At 45.9% G+C, this 16,939-nt stretch overlaps 1 protein-coding gene across 8 annotated transcripts in view; it reads right to left on the bottom strand.

Annotated features, from left to right (window-relative positions):
• Window positions 1-594: 594 nt before the first annotated feature.
• LOC109472221 (homeobox protein Meis1-like) overlaps window positions 595-16,939 on the bottom strand; it is a 49,054-nt gene continuing 32,709 nt past the window's right edge. For 4 of the 8 annotated variants that reach the window (XM_019771815.1, XM_019771817.1, XM_019771819.1 and 1 more), the window contains exons 10-12: window positions 9,036-9,094; window positions 6,322-6,441; window positions 595-3,065 (exon numbers count right to left, since the gene is read on the bottom strand). In XM_019771815.1, coding sequence (XP_019627374.1) covers window positions 2,752-3,065; window positions 6,322-6,441; window positions 9,036-9,094 — 493 coding nt within the window. In that variant the 3' untranslated portion in view covers window positions 595-2,751. Of the gene's footprint in view, window positions 3,066-5,679; window positions 5,735-6,321; window positions 6,501-8,954; window positions 9,095-16,939 lie in introns of all 8 variants that reach the window. The other 4 variants (XM_019771820.1, XR_002140348.1, XR_002140349.1 and 1 more) reach the window with 4 other exon arrangements.

The following is a 16,939-nucleotide window of genomic DNA, read 5'->3' as shown; positions in this document are numbered from 1 at the left end:
GATATCAGTACAAGGGAGACGAATTTCAATGACTTGCAGTTTTCTTTCTTCCATGTGCTAATGATGGTAAGCATGTGAAGTACAGAGTTTTAGCAACGGCGTTATATGCAAGTCCTGGTGTTTACACCACCTCAGTCCCTCATATCTGAACTCAGATGACCAAACCTGTAAGCTGTGAAGGCACTATCTAATTCTACTGTAAGCAGGTATTATCTAATTTGGGTAGATGAAAAGATGATCTAGCCCCAGATTTACTATCCTCTATGACCTTAGCCTCCTGCACAGACTTCTAGCATGGCAGCATTTCTTTCTATGAGAGGCTAGAGAAGTAATTTTTCTTTTCACAGGAGGGCCTTGTTCGAGGAGAACTGTATCCACAGTATAACTCCCTCTGCCACCCTTTATAGCCTGTCTAAAAAAATTGTGCCTAAAAACACAACACCACCAACCCAAGAAGTCTGCGAAGGAGGCCAGTAAGACCTATAATTCAGAGACATCAGAGATATCCCTGTATATACTGTACACCTACTACTAGCATATCTTAGTACACTAGCACCTGGGATGTCCAGGCATAAAACTCACCCAAGCTTGCGTGGCAGCAAATCACTTTTTATTTTTTGAAAAGAATCCATGAGTTTTTTTCATTTACAAATATTAATTCATGCATATACAACAAGTATTACTGTGATGTTCCACGGGTGTACCGATGAGAAATCGGAAATGTACTGTTGGAACGTGATCAGAGGAGAGAGAGAGAGACAAGATGGACACAGTGGTTGTTGAGGTAACATTGAATTTAAAGTATCAAGATCTTCATCACCTGATCACAAACTGTACAGTGGAGTTTCAGAAGATTTCTCACACATGAAGCTTGCTCTGTAAACACCTAGGCCGAGTTAAAACTAAGCGATACAGCAAACAAAAAACTAGCTTGCGCCGTCTCTTTCGTACAATATTCCAGGACGATTCACCTTTTTTTTTAAGACAGTGATTATAAAATCTGTTTTTTCATAAATCATTTTTTGATCACATTTCATAAAAAGGAATCATTAGTTACATAGTTTGTCGTTAGTCCTTTTACAAAGGGTTGTCACTGAAATCCTACTATATTGCAATATGGAAGCAGGAAGGCCCTAAAACCAAGCCTACCTGACTAAGCATTAACTACTACAAAACCACCAGCAATTCTACTAGAAACAAGTAATCTACATTATACACAATTCTTGGCTCAGATAAAAAAAAAAACACAAAAATATAGTGGAAAATGAAAGTTACTGGCAAAGTTTGACTTCACCAAAATATCTTCGTTAGAAACCAGAAAAAAAAACAGAGAAAAACAATTCTGCAGCACTAAAACTGCTGTACAATTGCCTAGAGATCAGTGTATTGAACTTTCACTGGTTAAACTACCATTATCTAGATCTATCCTGTGCTTTCCTCGTGTGATAGTTCCATACATCGCTTATCTAGAACAACCAGTGGGAATCAAACTCGCTAAATGAAAATGCAAACAGCCAACTCTGTTATGATCCCCTCAAGGGCTTTGTGCGTCCCGACTCTCTCATCTCGGTAGTAACATCGTATCAAAACTTAAGAACTGACTGGGAATGTATCAATGTATTCTGGTTAACGTTGTTGTCCACATGTAAACAACACAGCTCCTCAAGCAAAGCAATTTGGAGTCGTGTAATTGCACCAGGACGGAGGAAACAAACTGCAGCCCTTTTCTCTTGTGTCTGGGCCAGACACAGACGGCAGTTTAGTCGTGTCTGGCCGACAAAACCGCAGGTCTGTGCATGGCTGCGTTTTGGCGCTGCATTTTGTGTAGGCTGTGCTGTGAATAGTAAAACGCCTGCATTATCGTGCTAATGACTCCCTACGTTTTCTTTGCAAGTTTGTGCTCGGCGCAGATAATGGAGAGCGGGGGACTCAACAAAAACCTCACGGGGATGTAATTAACACACAACATAACAAATTGCCCCAAAAGAGCCCAAGAGGGATTCTCTGCTTTTACATGCTAACAGGCAGCGGTGCACCCTGGTACTACTACTTAGAAAAGCCATGGAACCAGTTAACAGACTGACGGAGACAGGGTTTCGGGTGTTCTAGAAGTCGTCGCTACACAGACCCGGATAGGACTGTACACGGCTCCTCACATCGATTACAGTGTACATCCATCCGGGCATCAATCACATAGGATACACGCCTGGCCTGACACTGGACAGTTACACTGTGTGATGCTACCGTAGGAACTGCAGGAAATGATTGGTCTCCATCGATCTGGCTATCCTGAGAGCTGCTTAGAGCAGCGGTGCAGTATGTTAAATGAGTACCTTCCCATTTTGTTCTAAGTGCACATGATTAATGAATGGAGAAACCATGTACTGTTCTCTCAGCACACAAAGCAGAAAGCTCCAAAGTTCACCTAACACAGGGAGCAGAACTAACTACCCCTACAAATCATACAGTATCAAGCTCTATACAAGTCGAACGAAGCCTGCGGGGAAAAAAAAGCGAGAAACATATGGCTAATTTTAAAATGCTGTACAGAAGCAATATTGCTGCCCTACTTTACATGGCTTGGCCTAAAAATAATCAATATCCAAACAAAAGCAAGGGCAATAAACATCCAGCACCTCTGGCGGACACTGTTGTAGAGAGAGGGATGCGAGGTGGAGATTTGAAGGGGGAGGGGGGCAGGTTGATGTCATGATCAGTGGACTGTACATCTGCACGTCACCTGGGCTACAGTCACGTGGGGTTGTGAGAGTACTGTGACGTCATGGTGTCATGGGTCATGAGAGGGGGACGTCTGGCTGGACTGGAGCATGCCTGGGTGGTGGGGGTGGTGGGTGGTGGGCGCCCGGCCCGGGCCCGGACACCGAGTTGGGGTGGGAGAACATCATCGGGGCGTGGGGGTGGCCGGGCAGGAGCATTGGCTGCGAGTACTGAGGCCGCAGCTGCGAACATCTGAGCACCTGAATACGTGGGGACGCCGGACGGCATGGTTGTTCCCGGTATGGACATGGGGGAGCCCCTCATATCACCAGGCATGCTCTGCAAACCTGGATATCCGGAACACGAACAGAAAAGAAAAAGAAAAAAAAGGAACACGTTAGGTGGCGAAGAACATTCTAGGAAGCTGCACAAAGTAATCATAATAAGAATAGGTAAATACAGACCATACGGCCTTCACCATTACATAGTTTTACATACATTATTAATGATTACACATGGAGAATGACTACATATAATGGGACGGTAAATGGAGCGATACATCTCCTATCATATCAACTTGAGGTGCCTAGCTAGGAGACAAATAGAACCTGGCACTTTTATTTGTTCCCCCCATAAATTTTTTACGGTGTCACTCTTGGATAGGATAGCTGCAGAAGCACGGATTGTGAGCAAAATGCATGAGGAAACAAGTGTCTGAGACTGCGAAACAGGTGAAAAGCCATAGGCAAAGGAAGCTCAAAGCTTTTGAACAGGGACATTCAGTGGTCGAGACAGTCACATTCAAGCGGCGCCAGCCACCATTTTGATCCCTGCAGTTTTACGGGCGGAGATGAGGCTGAATGTAGTGATTATGAATATGGTTTTGAAGATGATAGCGTCAGATAAGATCATATCAGCCTCCAAATGACGGTAGCAACTTTTATTACTGTCAAACCTGTGGGGACAGAGTCTGGCACATGCACTCGCGCTGCTCTCCTACCGCGGCAGAATTAAGATGGGCTGTTTAACGGTTTTTGCAGGATGGTGTGCTCGATTATGTGCATTTTACGATTTATGTTCTGAACGCCGTCAATGAAGAGGCCTCCTGTGGTCAACATGGTGGGGTTTATGTGGGGTCAGAGTTCAACGGTCTCGACACATTAACCATCATTGGCCCGGTGTCCTAGGTCTTTGCTCGCAATGGGCGATTATGACGATCTCAATCCAATTAAACTGGCCGGGAATTTTAGCTGACACGAGGTGAATAATTTCGAGTGATGGACGGGGACGAGGGCCGCGGCACGTGCACGGCCCTTCCCAAAATGGCTCCCCCTCCGCCGCAAATCACGGGCCGAACAAGTGGGAAGCTGGCATCAGACATGTAGTCTACATGCAACAACGGAACCAGAATGAGTCGGGGCTTTTTAATGTCCCTCCCGGGTAACATTTTCGACGGGCCGCGGACAAAGGGGAAAACACGGAATCCAAATTCATAGGAATTGAAACCCGCCATTTACTGGCCGTGCACAAAGAAAGGCCGGCCTGATGGTTCTCTGGCAAATCAATCCCCATAGCATTCTGCACCAGAAAGAGGAGGTATCCTCAAGACACCATTTAGTTTTCCATTCGGCTCAGACATCGGGGCTCCTCAATCTAGCCCTAATGGACGATGACGGGGTAATGGGCTAAAGTATACAAAAATGCAACTTATCTTCCTCTCCGAGCAGGCCATTTGTCCAACGGGCAAATTTCGCCAGAGAGCTAGGAATAAATTAGGGCCAAATGAACACGGGCAAGGATTCATTCATTTTGTCCGGGAAGCACACGGCTTGAGAGAGAGAGGGAGAGTGCACATTGCTGGGAGTGATATTATCTGGCTCTCGCCTTGGAGGTAGGCTACGCCAAAATGGTCCCACAATTGTGTAATGTCTTCAAAGCGAAGCACCTGATAGTGAGTTAACGAGCTCGGCGCTGACAATGTCTACATAAATGGGGGAACCGTGTCGTCCGCGCTCCATGATTCTGCACTACGCTATCTTCCCGGTATGGAGCTATGAGTCATTTAACTAACGGCCGCGCGCAGAAGAGCCGGCAGCAGTCGGCCGGTCCCCTGCTTTTTACTGCCCCGAAAAGAGCTTCTGTGGCACTTTTAAGTGGGTCATTCTCAAAAGCTAACTGAATTAAAGAGTCATTTAGCGATGAGCCCTATCATCCTGGCTTCCACGCCCTGCACTAATTATTTACGAGTCCAGAGCCATCATCAACTGCTCCCGATTGGGCTGGGTATCCCGGCCTGGTCTCAGCTGACCCTTTTGGGGCAAATATCCTGATTTTTGGGCGAGATAATCTCGCCTTGTTATCTGACGTTGCAAGTAACCCTCTCTAAATGAATGTAATTGGGCCCAGTAGTCATCTTTGTGGGAAGAGCGTACGCAATTAGGGGGGGCTCGTTCCCGTGTGGGGGCAGGGATGTGGCGGCAAGGTCAGCGAAGGTGTGCCGTATTTTTCCCAATCTTCGCTCTTTGCACCAATTAGGTCTAATGTCATAAATGCCAATCTAATAAACCAACAGGTAAAATGTCTGGTGATGCGGCCTGCGTGAGCATGAATGCATCTGGCTCCGGCCAAGCAGCCCCTTCGCTTCGGCGGGCCGAGAGTACGAAAAGGCCCGAGATTAGTGGGAGGATTTGCAAAAATAGAGTGGTGAGCTCAGTTAAGATGGACCTCTGCTGTCCTTATCAGGGATAAATTGAACAATCCAACTGAGATTTAAGGACTATTTCATGCAATGGTTAGAAACACAGTCTCCAAAATATGCAGGTTAAGCTCCACTTAAACTGGTATTAGTCAACGTTAAAAACTTCCCCCAAACATGTGGAGCTGAAAAAAAAAAAAAACTGAAATGGTACCCTGCCCAAATGAAAGTGGAAAAAGAGAGGCCCCAAGAAGTATTCTACTTACACTGAGGCCCCCTTAATGCAGTTATAGCTAGCCTAGTTCCACTGATAGACGCCACCTACAAAAGAGAAGCCAGAAACGATGGAGTTAACAACCCCTCAGTGAGAGGACAGCTCAGAGGGTGCAAACAGACAGGACAGGTATATACTCCATGAGGAAACAACATCCATGTCAAAGCATGCTTTGAAAGGTTTTAATATGAATGAGTTAAAAACGTGAAATTCTCCAAAGGGAGTGAATATGAAGTAAACCGTTGTATACAGTAGTTGTTGTTGGTCAAAGGAGAGGAAAGGCCTGCACTTCTCTGCAGGGTGGTGATGCATGATTGGCAAAAAAACGGAAACGCACAACACCACTTTGTGCGGCAAGTGTCGGGTCTTAACAACAGCTCGAACGGTTGTGAAGAGGTGCCGAACACAATACACGACCTAGAACTGAAGGGTTCTCGGAGGTGGTGCTGGGTCGAGGGTTGTGGACAGAAAATGCATGGTTGCTTTTTGTTGCGACTGACTTGTGCAGCAGTAGTAGTGAATGAAAAATCATGCCAAGCTGGAAAGAAGTGCGGACCGTTCGGACCAAAGTGAGGGAAAATTTTTTTTTTTCACATTCGACTAAGAGACAACAGCAACAACAACAACGACATACCTGGTGGCCTGATGTGCATCTGCTGTTGGCCATCCATAACATATGGACTGCTCATGGGCTGCTCCGGGCTGTACACCCCCCTCCCATCGCTGCCGACTGGTTCACTGTAAGAAATGCAGCCTGGTCACCAACCATGTGCCCCACCCGGCAACCAGTAGTAGGACAGGTATCAGTGCAGTCTGTGACATGAGGAGAAGGGCATCGTGGGCGCTCGCAAAAGGGCACGTCCTTGCACCGACAAATTTTTTCAAGCCAGAAAAAACGGGTCTTCAAAAAACGACACTTGGAACGACAAATTTTTTCAAGCCACAAAAAGTCCTTAAAAAATTGACACTTGGAACCATGTAGAATTTTTCATGCAAAAAAAAAGTACAGCAATACTTTGTCTTTTTCCTTTGTCGCCTCAGTTTTGCGAAAAATTGTTTTGAAAATCTCAGAAAATGCTAACACAAAGAATGTTCCGTTATAGCTACCTGAAGAAGCCAGACTGTCCAATAAAATTTTCAAGACGTTTTTTTTCACTTCTGTTCCTGTGACTCATGCATTGTTGTAATATGAAATACCATATTATCAACACTTGATACTGCAGTGTTTAAGATATTTAAGATTTTTCAGCAAACTGTCCCTACTTCTATAATAAATTTTCCATTTAATTTTGATCCAAAATTAGCTTTTATTCAGTAGCAGTTTACAATTAACTTTTGACCTATTTTAGATTGATGAAATATTTCCGAACAAAATAAGGAATTCACAGCGCCAGCTGAATGTATTGCTCTGGAGTTTTAATTTTAGTGCCAGACATTCAGTGCTGTCAGCACTTAGCTCTACCAAGATGAGGGATGATCCAGTTAACAAAGACACTTCCGTGTCCAAAAATGGAAACTTTTGTTCTGATGAATACCAAGTCATAAATGTTGCAGGTTGCACAACACGCTTTGGCCACCAGGGAGGCATTTCCACCTTAAGCTCATCTTGTTATTATGTTCTCTCAAACAATTATGTGACATTTATCAACAAAGACAGCGACTGTCGGACATTAAGTGACACCGTTTAAGCCGTTTTGTACAATAGGCCCTGCACAATGTGTCGGCTAATCCAAAAATTGTTCAACTGAGGCGTGGAAAGTCGTGGCAAAAAACTGATAACGTTAATGAGTCGGTTTCTTTTCACAGACTGCACAAGGCGACGCTCGTGTAAAGCACGGCGAGAGAAAGATTGAGAGAACAGCTCCATATTGCGACGAGCCCACAAAGCCCCGTGGAGTAAGAACAGCACACAGCAAGTCCAGTGTTAGTCTAGTAAGTGCACACAAAAGCAGAAACCTGCCACAAATGCCCAAGTCAAAGCACAGGACGTAGATCATCCTTGTAAAGTTAGTTAGTGCCATGTTTTCTCTTCCATACTCCTTGGTTGTTAAGGGAGACAAGGGGAGGGGGGCAAGGAAAGCAGACAGCAGGATGACAGGTTACAAGATAAAGTAAGTGACTGTATAGAACAGAATATAATACATATATCAAAATAGGAATGTCACCCTCTCTTCCAATGCGATTGATAGAAATGAATTTAAGCGACGGCGCCACGTGCCCGCGCCGCAAGCTAGGAAGGAAAAAAAATTCGGACCACATCGTTGAGCCCGTAAAATTGCTGCTCCTATTAATAATGAATTTGGAGCGAAAGCGGAATTTTTGTGCCAGTGATGAGAAAAGAATCCCCTGTACATAAGTAATGCCACATTGGCGAACGTAGCAGGTCCCCACTCCCACTCTGACATGTCAGAAGATAAGGATGATGGATGTGTGTACTGGCATTTGCCAACCCGCCAGCCCTGGGGACCGCCTCAGTCCCCAAAAACTCCAAGGCCGCCACAGCTGCCAGATGGAGCCCTATTTCTCATTAAACCTCCAATTTCAGACAATTTCGACCTCCAATGTTATTTCAGATTTTCCAATCCACTTTGGAAGAGAGTACAGGTGCTCAGCCTGGGACGAGACAGGGTGACGCAAAATTTATCTGCCGCTATTACGGATCCAAAGTTTGAATTTTGTGCATGTAGCCTGTTGGAGGACCCAGGCAATCTGGGAGTGCGGGTCTCCAGAGAGGTGCCTGGCATAAAGCTTCTGCTGAAAAAGCTTTTAAAAAGGTTCCCTTTGCATTTCTATCCCTCAGCTGAAGGGCGGGATGGAGTAATCTTTCGTTTAATCTGGACAGTTGTGTCAGCGACCCAGGTCGAGCATATGGTTGAGCATATCGGGACTACGTACATGGTGTGACATCCTAGAAAATAAATACATATTTGTGAAAGTTTGGAAGGAAGGAGAGAGAGGGAAGGAGGGAAGAGTTTTTTTAGATGTGGGAGCAGAGGAAACTTGGCAGGTACTGGTATTAGTCACTCTTGTGCGAAGAGAACCATCTTGTTTGCGGCTCAAAACCAGCATTTTTTTAAAGCTCGTGCTTTTTAGAGTCCGAGAACGTAGCGAAGCACGGGTGGTGGTACGACGTACGTATACGAAACAAGGCAGGTGGTTTTGGTGTTTCATGCACGAGGAAAGCCGTCACCCAAACCCCAATGGTAGCAAAAACAGTGACAGAGCGGATGGAGAGAGAGATTTCGTCCCCCCAACGGGTCTATTTACCAGGTGATGGCCCTCCTGGCGAGTGACTGGAGGATGATTTACGCCTGCGCGACTTGAATACAGTTACTACAGGAGACTTGCCTGCACGGTTTGACTGGTCGATCATAGGCTGGACTATCCTGCGCCTCGCGTTGATAAACCTGTGGACGGGGGAGAAGGAAAAAAAACAAGGTAGGGAAGGGGAAGAAACAAAAAACGTTCACTCACATGACAGTGGGTTGGTAAGGTCTCCGTGGAGAAATAAATGAATAAAGCAATGCAGACAGCACAACTCAAAAAACCTAGCGAACTTTGCGAACTATCTATGTGGTACTGGAAAAGTTTCGCGATAAAAAACTTCTTCTAGTACTCTTCTAGACATAAATGGGAGGTAAAAGTTTTAATATTCCAATAATACATACTCCCCAAAGGTACAAAAGGCAAGTCTTTAACAAAACAAGGGACAAACAAAACTGTTATTGCATGTATCATCATGAACTTTAACCTAAAAAAAAATGTACCAACGTCTACTGGCTGTACTTATGTTAGAAGTACAGAGATGTGTATTCCAGGTAAAAGAGCTGTGAAACTAGAATATCGACCTTCAAGATGCTACTAGCAAGGGAACACAGACTGTTACAACTATTACAGTCAAACCACCTATCACAGAACAAGCATTTTCGGATCACAAGACAATGCTGGTGAACATGGAACATTAGGAGTAAAAATCACTACACGTCTGACATGCGCCGGCAATACCTGCGACTGATGCAGAGTGACGCCCCAAATTTCAAACAATGATTAACACCAGAATATGGATACAGAATCCTCCTCCAGAGAGAATCTGGGGTGGTTAATAAAAAATGGAGGGACCCACTAAATGATGGTATCAAGCAGGAGTGGAGGGAAATGATGGATGCTTCCTTAAAAGAGACTTGTCACATCCATTACAGCCTGCAGAGGATGGAGGCTAATTCACCTGTCACAAACCAGCAAGACATACCCGACGTTTCGTACCTGCCACAAAAAAACACAGCGACAGTCCAAAACACCAGGAAAGTACCTCATCTACTAAGACCCGGGCTCCTGGTGGCTCAAGCATTTCCATCTCGGGCGTTAAACTGCCATAAATGAGACGGCAGAAGGACCGAAATCACCCATCCATTCCGCTATGATCCTATGATATAGATTATCTCTACCGCAATCGAAGATCTCACATTGACTTTCAATAGAGAGGCAGAGAATCTCCGTACTAGTAAGGCTGCGGGACTCGCTTCTGCTACGGCACCTTATGTTTGCTGTAGCCCATTCGGTTTTGTATCGCTGGTTTTCCACAAATACTAGACATCCTGTAAAGGGGCTTGAAGAATCACAGACATTACTGGTGGCGGAGCAAGGAACAAAGGGCAGCACATATAAAAGACAAATTGAAGAAATTATAGGATAACCAAGGGCTGAGTGCACTGAACTGTCTTCTGTCTGCGCAGGTAGTTATGTCATAGGAGCACAATGCCACATGCTGATATGGCACGCTTGATCCATCTATGGTTTCACAAATTTAATACCCCACCGTTATCCCACGATATTTCTGCTCTAACTTGCCCTCTTCCGCTGATTCACAATGGGAAAACCAGAAGTGAGATGCATTTTTCCGACAGTCAATAAAAATCTGTCATGTCAGTATTTCAATAAGAGCTTGCTTACGCTTTGTGACATGTTGTCTAATTTACCTGCTTGCACGAATCCTAGGAAAGCAGGGCCATTTCTCTGTTTGCATTTAGCACTTAGTTGAATTGATCTTGGAGGCACATTCCAGTAGTTGTACTGTGGATTCCCAACTCACTGGTAAGTATGAAATTGATTTGACTTCTAGGCAATTCCATATAGAAAAAAAGCTCGGGCAAAAAAACTTTCGGTGCCGAACCACTACTTATTGTAATAGCTCTCCCGGATGGAAGGCTATGACTATGTGATAAGTTTGGACTAACTCTGGAGATGGAAGCCCGAAAAGTTCGGCCATTTTGTTCGGGAAAGAGGCTCGTAGATGGAGGCCAATTTCAGTCCTGTCTCCCTATCGAATGAAAGAAAAGATGGATTATCTAAAGCATTGCGTTGATGGGGAAACGGCAGGGCAATACATCATACATCAATGGGCGAAGGATATTGCAGATATAACTGCACTGATTCATCCTGATTGCATGGAAAGCTTTTTGCCACGTCTGAATATAGAACATGTTAAAAACTCCCTAATACAAAAGCTGTGGAGATAGAAAGTATCCTTCATTACCAGATCGCAATAAAAGGGCACAAACCCTACTTGTTGCACTGGTCATCTATCACGAAGTTGACAGCATAAATTCCACCAAAAAGAGCACCTTTAATATTGCATAAAACATCGGGCCACAATAATGCACTTAAGGCCTCCGCAATTTTCCAATATCGGGGGAGATTTATCTTTCGGAGGGGTAATACCGAACGAAATGAAATAGCTCGAATGCTGCGAGAGATTCTCCCTAACTTTTGCTGCAAACGTTGTGGTGGTCACACCACACAAATTGGACGCCGCAGCGACAAGGCACATTTCTTTTCATCCCCGAAAAATAAATGCGGCCCCCTCTCCGCCGGTCGCCGGCCCTGACTGTGCGAGCTTCATATCTAGAAACAATAGGCGAAGCCCGAGGAGTAACAGAGATTAATAGGGTAATAAACAAGAATGGCGGTGATGATGGAGGAGCTGCCCGGCCTACAGTTTACCACCTTCCCCCGTGTGTCCCTTTTTCTTGCACATGTCTCTGCCACGGCAGGTAATGCCAAGCCTAAGACAGAGGGCTAAATTTGCAAGGAAACCCGGGGATTTATGGGGATGGCTTTGCTATTACCCTTGGCTGCGGCAGCAAGGTGAAAAATGGTTGCATCTCCCCGCGATAAAGGAAGGACCAAGGTCCAAAATTTATGTGACGGCAACTGTCGAAATCTGGGTAGCATGTCGTGTGTCTTTCAAAAAATGTCCATGCGGGTGCTTGGCTTGACAGTAAAACGAACGGCCTGAATTCCAGCTCTAGCTGGAGCACTCTGTTTTAGCTGTGGAGCTGCCAATGCTGGCTGTGGCTGGGCTGCTTGCTGCCTCCCACAAAGGCCTGCTGTTCAGCTGCCGCAGCACCTGAGCTGCCGTACCGACTTTAACCGTTTCTGCAAGGTAAGCGGCTTCCTTTCTTCCCTCCCGTTGGTTGTGTGTAAGATGGCTGCTGCCCCTATGCATAACATGGCCGTCACTGTGGTGTGCTCTTGCCAGCCAGCCTCCCCATTTAGGCCTGACCTTTCCAGGGGAGTACATTAGAGAGGTATCTTCGCTTGTCCTGACAGGACGGAATGGAATGCATTATCTAAACTGGACAGTCAGATAGGAGCTGCATCCGAGACCTGCGGGATGGAGAAGGCCCATCAGAGGGGTCACAGATGGGGTCAGCGGGGCTTGCGTCACGCGGCGGGTAACCTGCTGAATCCTATACCACTTTGTCCTGGTTCTTCCCCCCCTGCACTTCTCTCTCTCTAGTCTAGCTGCCTGCTTGCTGGCTTCCCAGCGGCCTTACTTGAAGAGGGGCCCCCATTGAGGGCTTTTAGGACTTGACCGGATGTGCTTATCTCTCAATTTGTCTCTCTTCCCATTTTCAAAGACCACTCGCTGGACAAACAAACATCAAAGGCCATGCTCTCCTTGCCCACATGCAGGAAATTGACTCTTCTACCATAGAGTGGGACTTCAGCCTATCAAAGGAAATGTTCCCAGGTTTCTATGTATAGATCTCTATCTTACCATTTCAAAGCTGCTCTTGCCTATACCTTGTCACAGATGGACTAGGAGGGTACAAGTACTGCAGTATGTTCCTACTACGGGTCCTTGTACCATTAAAGCACCCACTTACTGGCTTCAAAACCGAGCGGGTACAAGGTTGAGCAGTCAACTTCAGTTGAGTTGTAACTGTGGATTTCCTACCAACAGAAGAGGCTGTGCTTGCCCTTACAATTGCTACCTGTCAGCATCCTCTGTGTTGACAGAGAAGACATGGAGAAGCTGTCAGTGGTGCACATGCAGTTCGAGCACATTTGTGTGAGAGGACTTCAGAGGGCCAACCTGACTCTCGAATAGCGGCTAGGTTATCCTTGGGTAGGTACCCTCTAGAACCCCTGTTTGTGTGTTCTAAATATTGTGGCAGGGGATGATTAATGACCAGACATCCAACACCATAGACACACTGCCAGGCCGGCCAATTACTGCCCAGCCTCCTGTTGTGTTTAAATTTCAGCGTGAAGCCGGGGCAGGACCTAGCGGTGTCTCTGGCAAATCCTAAGTCACTAAAAAGTCTTGGACCAATTTACTCAAATTGCTGTCTTGCAGGTTTTGTGAGCTAGAGGAGTCCCGGTTTTTTCCCCGCCACCATTATCCGCCCCAGCTTGCCAATAAACGTGGCTCCGGGAGAGGCTCTGTGACCTTCTCTCTCGTAGGCGGCGTGCTCCGACCGCGGTGGGCGCATGCATACAGAGTCTTTGTTGGCGGGTTCGACATGACTCAGGCAGAAAGCATCCCAATGTCAGGACACGTGTACCGTGGTGCCTTGCAACCCACACCCTCCCGTCAAGGCTTATACCCAGGTAAACGGTGACACGATTGGAAGGGAAGCGTATACACCCGTCCACCTTTCTCTCGCGATCGCATTACGGTGGCATACCGTTGCAAACACCCACCATTTCCTGCAGAACCAAGGTTTTTGATCCACACTTGGCCCTATTGTTCGCATTAGCGGGATGGGGGAAAGGTCACTGGAAATAACACACTTAGTTGCCCCAGCTACAGCAAACAAAGGGGCCTTGACTGAAGGATGACGCAGGCATCCACTACGAAGAGACTTCGACTTGGGTTTTCGAAACACGAGAGGAGAGGCGCTGAAAAAGGACAGGGGCTGCGGTCAAGCACCTATCACTGCGGAGGCAAAACATGGCCATTGTGCCTGGCCCAAGAGGCAACAAATACTGACATCCATGACATGTCCACCTGACACCTCTACTACCTGGCCAGTTAACCACGCTCCAGCTCCCTGACAGACCAGGAAGCGGGCGTAAATACTTCACATGCTGACAGTGTGGGGCAGATACCATCCACTTTCTGTCAGGAACTGTCATGGGCGACAGGATTCTGCTGCAAGTGCTGACACTTCACACCACGGGTACCTGCAAGGAGTCACCTACCCTCAAAATGCCAGGAATGTTCCCTTCCCAAACACTGCCTGCAACAGGGAGGCATGGAGACATGGAAGGAAAATAAACAAGGTGTTGGAGAAAATGGCCTGATAAAACCAAACCATAAATAGGGAGGACTCTTCCTCGCATTCACTCCCTGCCTCGGCGAACACCGCACGGTGTTACGAACACTCCATCTTCACACAGCACATTGTACAACAGTGAAAATCACATTTGTAACAGATTAGAATGCTTTTCTTTTCACCGCAAAATGGTCTCTAATGAGGGCTTTTCTTCTCCCCTGAATGCTCAAAAATCTTGTTAAAAGCTCTACCCAGATCAGGCAGGTTTTGCAAACAGGGCTGTTTGGGAGACACAAGCAATTGGCACATGCCATCCAGGGAATTCCTGTTTGTATGACTTGAATTAGCCGAGTAGAAACATGTCTGGGGACACATGTAGGGAAGGGTGGAGCAGGCTTTCAGTAAAGTGTCTGCAGTTACTGTTACTTACAGGGAATTTGGAGGTAAAGGGTTGTGACTACAACACAAGTCTCTCAGGACAGGGCAAACTATGCTTGTTTTGATAAAGTAGCTAATGGTAAGGCTGCCGCCACAAGTGTTTACACCACTAATAAGAAAATACATTTGGAGGTTTCTTTGACTTAATTACTTTTTCTCACAAGCACAAAAACAACACTTCTACGTGGTTTAACAGTTCCAAAAATGGTGGGTTCTTTCCTAGGATTTTGACTGGCGTCGCTGGAACCTGCCGTGGTTACTACCTTTCACGCCAGGCAGGTTGGTTGGTAATGGTGTCTGTGGCTTAATGGGTAGTTTTAAACAAACCTTTCTCAGCGCTACAGGGCAGAGGTTCTCAGCTGGGCTACACCTGGTGCTCCCACCCTGTGCAACTTGCATCAGGTTGCTTCCTGCCAAGATTTCATTACCGTACTCCCAGATCCTGTTACCTACTGATTAGTGTAACATCAGGGCCAACCCATCTCTGTTGATCCTGGCATAAAGCACCCTGCGATTGGGTTCCATGTTACTCTTTGTTGCCACTAAACTTTCCCATTGAGCAGGCCGCAAACAAGCGGAGTAGTTCGACCTCCAAGCAATAGAGATATTTAACCTGGGAAGTTATTTTGACACCGCAAGCCCTACATCAGACCCGTGTGATCGTAGTACACAAAAGGGCACATAGGTGGGTAGATTTGGAGTGGCCTGGGTGGCCCAGGGAACGTGACTGTGCGATAAGGCTTTGGTAGGTGCCACTCTCAGAGTCAGAGCAGTCTGAAAGAATCAGCATTTCATCTCTCACGTCCAATTCCCCCAAACAGCATCAAGGCGGTGCAGCAGACAAGTGTGTTTTCCCAAACATTTCTAATCCTATTACCCAAGCTGGCAAATGGAAAATTTGTTTGACAGGGAATAGCAAATTTTCGGGAGCGGCTGCCAGAACCACCGCCGCTGCTGCTGGTACTTATGAATTCATAATCTTGGGCTGCTAGAGGGTACATACAATAATGTAAACCAAATGTGTACACCACAGTCTGACAGCGGGAAGGGGTGGAGTGACCCTTTTAACTCATGAACAAACATTATACCAGCATGTTTGGTCCTGTCAGATAACCCTGCCTACCTGTATACAATAGGACCCATGGATATATATGACCATTGGAAAAATATTTGCCCTGACCACACTGTGCTGCTTTGTTTCCTCTCCATTCATCGGTTAATCAAGGCTATTTCCATATTGACTCTGAAACAAAGTTTTGATAGTATATTAGTCCCTTCAATAGCTGAATGGTAACCACCCCGTTCTTTTATCAGTCAGTTCATTAAGTGGAGGGTCCAGATTAGCGTGCCAACTGTAGGAGACGGGAGGCTGTGGCAACAACAGTCTCGCTATACTGTAAGAAGGCTGGTTACGTTTTGTTGGTAGTCGAATGTGACGTTACTTTCAGTCTAAGTGGAAGACAAGTCACCTCTCTGAGTGTGGAGCAAAAGATTCAAAGTTTTTCAAACATTCTGAACTTTAAACATGCACCTAACTTCGACAGGTTTGCTTCTGATTAAATAGGGTGGGTTTTTTTGCAGTTCAAAATTTCCCCAAAACATAAACACAATCATAATAAAAGAAACACTAAAAAAACTCCAAACAGGTAACTTATATGTATTTTCTACATGTCTTCTGAAAAAAAGAATGGCCATGTTGCATCACTTAAAGTTGGTAAAGAATATCTTTAGGGTCTTGAAAATGTCAATACATGTCTTAATATACATTGTACCAGATATCAACATCACTTTGTTGAATGCAAAACCTTGCAAGTTTTGAAGACGGAGACATTTTCTAAAGTTCATACACAACCACCCAGTCAAGTAAAACTATAGAATATAGGACCATCACCATAAACCCATTATGACAGTTCATTGAAGAGGTGACAAATAATGAGCAGTCCAAACTGACAGTATCTTTAGAATCTACTATACTGTACTCAAAAGAAGGGGCCCTTCCCCTGTTTTCCCCCACTCCTGTACTGGCCCCCTCCCCCCACCTGGCTTGGAAACAGAGATCAGCTGTGGGACTTTGCAGAGGAATGCAACAGGGTTCAAAAGGACAGCGAGCGGATCGTCTTTCAGCCATCTCCATACCCAAAATCCCTCCACAAGCACAGGTGGCCTGTTTACACCATTCTCCGCAGTCCTGATGTCCAGCCACACTGCTGCTGGACACTAGCTTGTCTGTACCGCAACTCAACAACATCT

Source organism: Branchiostoma belcheri, unplaced genomic scaffold (assembly GCF_001625305.1).
Source record: "Branchiostoma belcheri isolate BF01 breed outbred unplaced genomic scaffold, Haploidv18h27 scaffold27, whole genome shotgun sequence".
NCBI lineage: Eukaryota > Metazoa > Chordata > Leptocardii > Amphioxiformes > Branchiostomatidae > Branchiostoma > Branchiostoma belcheri.
Note: the sequence above shows the minus strand (reverse complement) of the source record. Positions and strands in the feature narration are given on the sequence as shown.